This window comes from Pediculus humanus, genomic scaffold, assembly GCF_000006295.1.
Source record: "Pediculus humanus corporis 1103172107677 genomic scaffold, whole genome shotgun sequence".
NCBI lineage: Eukaryota > Metazoa > Arthropoda > Insecta > Psocodea > Pediculidae > Pediculus > Pediculus humanus.
The window spans coordinates 155,460-159,853 of record NW_002987286.1 but is presented as its reverse complement, the minus strand read 5'-3'; the positions used below and the strand labels follow the sequence as shown (position 1 = coordinate 159,853).

The window sequence follows — 4,394 nt, the reverse complement described above, 5'->3', positions numbered from 1 at the left end:
TTTATAAACTTTATTAATAAAAGTTAAAAAAAAAAAATGGCCGAATGTTTTCTTTTTTTTTTCTTACTATTTTAATATTCTAATGCATAAGAATATTTTCATTAATTTTTTTTTTTTTTTTTTGCATCAGAAAGTTTTTTTTTTTTTTTTAATTATTAAAAAGTATTTAATAAAAATTTTTTTTCTTTTACTGCAAGTTAAAGTTTCTTTTTAACTCATTCAATTTTAAAACCGTAATTTAGGTTACCGTTAAAAAAAAAGAAAAAAAAATAATGGAAAACTCACTTGGTTCGGTTTCGTCATCCATTACAGCTTTGGGTTTGAATAATTCTTTAAAATGAGGTTTACAATATAAAACACCTTCGTTGCTACTATAAGTGTCAACTCTAAAGTAACAAAAAAAACGATAAAAAATAAGAAAAAAGGTAATCGAAAACTTAAATTATTTAAATGTAAAAAAAAAAAAAACTCACGATAATTGTTTGTTACATTCTTTGCATCGAAAACAATTTTTGTGCCAGACGGATTTCTCAGCTTTGATTTGTTCCATTTGAAATACCTGTTTTCCCCAACTTTTACAACTGCATGTCACTTCTGAAACTCCCATTGTGGCCTAAACGAAAAAAAAAAAAAAAAAAAAAAAAAAACTTTCATCGTTTGCATTAAGGTACGGCACACACGCAAAAAAAAAAAAAAAAAAAAAATTGTCCTCACCTCGTTAAACTGTTTCTGAACTTTGCTAGCGTCTACTGATCTCACATGAAGAATTGTTTTTTTCGATAATTGATCAAATTTACTGAAACTCGATTTCTGTAAATGAAAAAAAAAAAAAAAAAAAAAACTATTTTTTATTTGGCAAATACGTTACGCACACCCCCAAAAATAAATAAATAAAGTGTAAAAATTTTGTTTAAAAAAAAAAAAGTCGTGTGTTGTGTGTGCTTTTAATTATTAAAAAAAAAAAAAAAATTTTTTTTTATAAGTGAAAAGATACATAAATTTGAAAAAAAAAGTGAATTGTAGCCATTTGTTTATATTTTACATATATTTAAACGGATTATTAATAAAATATTAATTAATGTAAGTGAAATTAATTAAATAATAAAAATTTATTGTTTACTTAAAATTTCATTCTAGCCTATACTACTCTAAATTTTTAAACAAATTAATAAAATAATTATTAAAATTAAATTAAAATAATAAAATCAAAATTACAATTAGGCCCCTTTTTTTTAGAAAAAAAATTATTTTGGTAATATAAAAATAATTTTTACACTTTTTTTTTTTTAAAAATAAATAAATAATAATATTATTAATGTAAATGATGCGTGACTTATATACAGGCATGCCCTTAATCACAACAACAACAACAACAACAAAACTGATAATAAATAACTGAAACTAAAAAAAAAATTACTTTTTAAAAACAATACTCGTTTTTTTTTAACAATGGAAAATAAAAAAAAAAAAAATTACCATTTTTTTTTTTTTTTATTACCGCTGAAAACAAGCAAAAAGATTATTTACCCGTGAAAATCCCTGCATTCATTACAACTTTTCCAACATCCATAGAATGGAAAAAAAAAAAAAAAGGAAAGAAAATAAAGAAAGAAAGAAAGACAAAGAGAAAGAGAGAGAGAGAGAAAGAAAAAAAAAAAGAAAATTTTTTAAATCCTAGTTTTAATATACTAACCAAAGCTTCGCTCCAAGGCACGCAAATCTTCTTCCGTTGTTTAGGCGGCTTTAAATCGCCAACAAAAGTCTTCATATTTAAATTAATCATGCTACAATATCTTTCTTTCTGTTAGTTCATATTTCAACAATTTTATTATTATTATTATTATTATTTTTGTTTCGAATTCAAATTTTTTTTTTTTTTTTTAAATTTTTTTTTTAATGATACCAAACAATGAATGATGTATGATGAAACAATAACATGCAAATAAAAATTACAATTAAAAAATAAATAAATAAATAAGAAAATAATAACGAAAATAAAATTAATATTATTATTATTATTTTTCACGTGACGTACTTACCGCGTAAATAAAAAACAATAATTAAAACAACCCTTTGAACGGGAGCAAAAAAAAAAAAAAAAAAAATTCGCCCTTTCAATAATAATAATAATTAAAATAACTGCGATTAACCCCTTTTTTCCACCCTTTTTATATTATACACACCTAAATTCGATTTAACGATAGCAAATTTCACCCGAGAAGATACCTTAAATTTTTATCCTTAAAAAATGGCAAACGCGTGGTGTGACGCGTATAGAAATAATGATGATTAAAGTATATACGAACGGGGGGGGGGGTTGAATTATCATTATCATTATCATTATTATTTAAAATTTGAACGTTTCGGTGGAGGACTTACCAGTTCTTGTACGGAAACCCCCGTAACAACAGGATACTGTTGTCCTTCGGAGTATAAATTTGTTGAGCTTCGACTAGTTTCAAAATTGTTTGAGGTTTCAAATAAATTAGATCGAAGGACGGCGGCCACTTTTTTTTTAGAATTTGTCGTTAGATCCACCATCGATTTCGCTTTCTACAAACGTGGTTTTTTTTATCGAAATAAAAAAAAAAAAAAAAAAAAAAACGGAATCGGTTAGTTTATCCCTCAAGCGAAAAAACTACATTCCCCCTTAAGTCGGGGTAAATTTTCTTTTGCCTTTTTTTGCCTTCTTTGTAATTAAAACTCTTTTTATTTTTTTATTATTATTATTTTTATTATCACATGCATTTAATTTACATAGATTTTAACAAGAAACACACCAAGTTAAATAATCAATCAATCAATCACTAAAAATCGATTTAAAAAATAGAAAAAAAATTATACATTTTCATAACGCGTTTTTTCCCCATATTACTGATGACATAAAAAAAAAAAAAAAATAAAGTAAATGACTAAAAGTCGATAAATAACGGTTTTTTTTTTAAACAGCATTTTTAGTGTGAAGTAATAAAAAAAAAATAATAATAATAATAAACATTTGAAAATTTATTAAACTTTTTTTTTTTTTTTTTTTAAACAAATAAATAATAATAAATTGCAAAAAAAAAAAAAAAGAAAATGGAAAATTATATATATAAACGACTAATTTTGAAACCTTACCCCGGTTATTAATATTTAATAATCACAAGTTAAGCAAACGACGACAACAAACAACAAACAACAACAAACACTTAATCACATTTTTTTTAAAATGAAATTGTCAAATTTTTACCTTAAATATTTCATCATCATCGTTTTAAAATCCTTTTTTCAAAATTTTCAAATTCAAAATTGGGGGGAAAAACAGAAAAAAAAATTTAAATACCGATTTAAGTTCCGTGCCGTACGGTAACGAAAGCATAACTAAAATGCGTTTTTTTTTTTTTTGGGGGGGGGTCTTTATTATTAATTTTTCTTTTTTTTGTTCCTTTTTCCCTAATATAAAATTTTAATGAACGAAAAGGTTAAGGCTCTTTTGACCTTTTCCGGTAGTAGTATTATTATTATTATTATTATTCGAAGGCATCGATATCGCGTGCGTGTTATTTTCTCTTTGCTGCATATATTTAAAATTATCCTCCCCCACCCCATCCCACCCAACCTTATTTATAAAAATCCTAAATAAAATATACAATGACCCAAATTTCCCCCCCCCCTCTGCTGTCGCAACAGGAATAAAAAACGAAATTAAGCCTTTTGTTTTCGTAAGGCTTTTGCTAACCATAATTACTTCCTCATTCGTTTTCTTTTTTCTTTTTCTTTTCTTTGTTCGTACTGACCGAACAAACATAAAATTTTTCAAGTTTAAATTAATAAATCGCGAGAACGATTTCGAATCGAATTTATCAATAAATATCAAAAAAAAAAATATGGATGACTAATCGGTTTGTCATTAAAAAAAAAAAAATTCAATTAAACGCTAAATAATAATTTTTGTTGTTGTTGTTGTTGTTGTTGCCTACCACCAAAACTACATAAAAACAAAAAACAAATTTATTTTTTTATGGTTTTTTCTTCTTCTTCTTCTGCATTAAATGCAAAAGCTAATACGAAAATAAAAATTTTTTATGTTGTTTTTCCCTCCCCCATCTCCCTTTCCTCCCCCTCTTTTTTTTTTTTTAATCAGGATTCGAACGTTTTTAAAAACCGTGTTTAATTTTGAATTTAATTTTGTAAAGAAGAAAAAAAAAAAAAAAATTACGTTACTCATATTGATCACGAAATGATTGATTGATTGATTAATTATTTATCTTGAGCATATTCAATTTCCCTTCCAACAATAAAATAAAAAAAATAAAAAAAAAACCTCAGAGCCGGAAATGAATAAATAAATAAATAATAATACTAAAAGTTTTACTAAAAAAAAAAAAAAACTTACCAAATTTTGCAAAGGC

At 24.6% G+C, this 4,394-nt stretch overlaps 2 protein-coding genes across 2 annotated transcripts in view; both read right to left on the bottom strand.

The window, feature by feature from the left end:
* The window catches only part of Phum_PHUM293960 (triadin, putative), a gene marked incomplete at both ends in the record, with an annotated part of 4,358 nt that extends 3,751 nt beyond the window's left edge, over positions 1-607 (bottom strand). Inside the window, 2 exons of the mRNA XM_002427039.1 lie at positions 286-386; positions 474-607. Of these exons, the coding sequence (XP_002427084.1) occupies positions 286-386; positions 474-607 (235 nt within the window). The remainder of the gene's footprint in view (positions 1-285; positions 387-473) is intronic.
* A 1,538-nt stretch (positions 608-2,145) lies between these two features.
* Positions 2,146-2,541, bottom strand: Phum_PHUM293950 (uncharacterized protein; the record flags this gene model as incomplete). The annotated part of the gene is made up of 2 exons (XM_002427038.1): positions 2,146-2,226; positions 2,380-2,541. The coding sequence occupies 2 exons, from the start codon at positions 2,539-2,541 to the stop codon at positions 2,146-2,148; spliced, it is 243 nt and encodes an 80-aa protein (XP_002427083.1).
* Between the last annotated feature and the right edge of the window lie 1,853 nt (positions 2,542-4,394).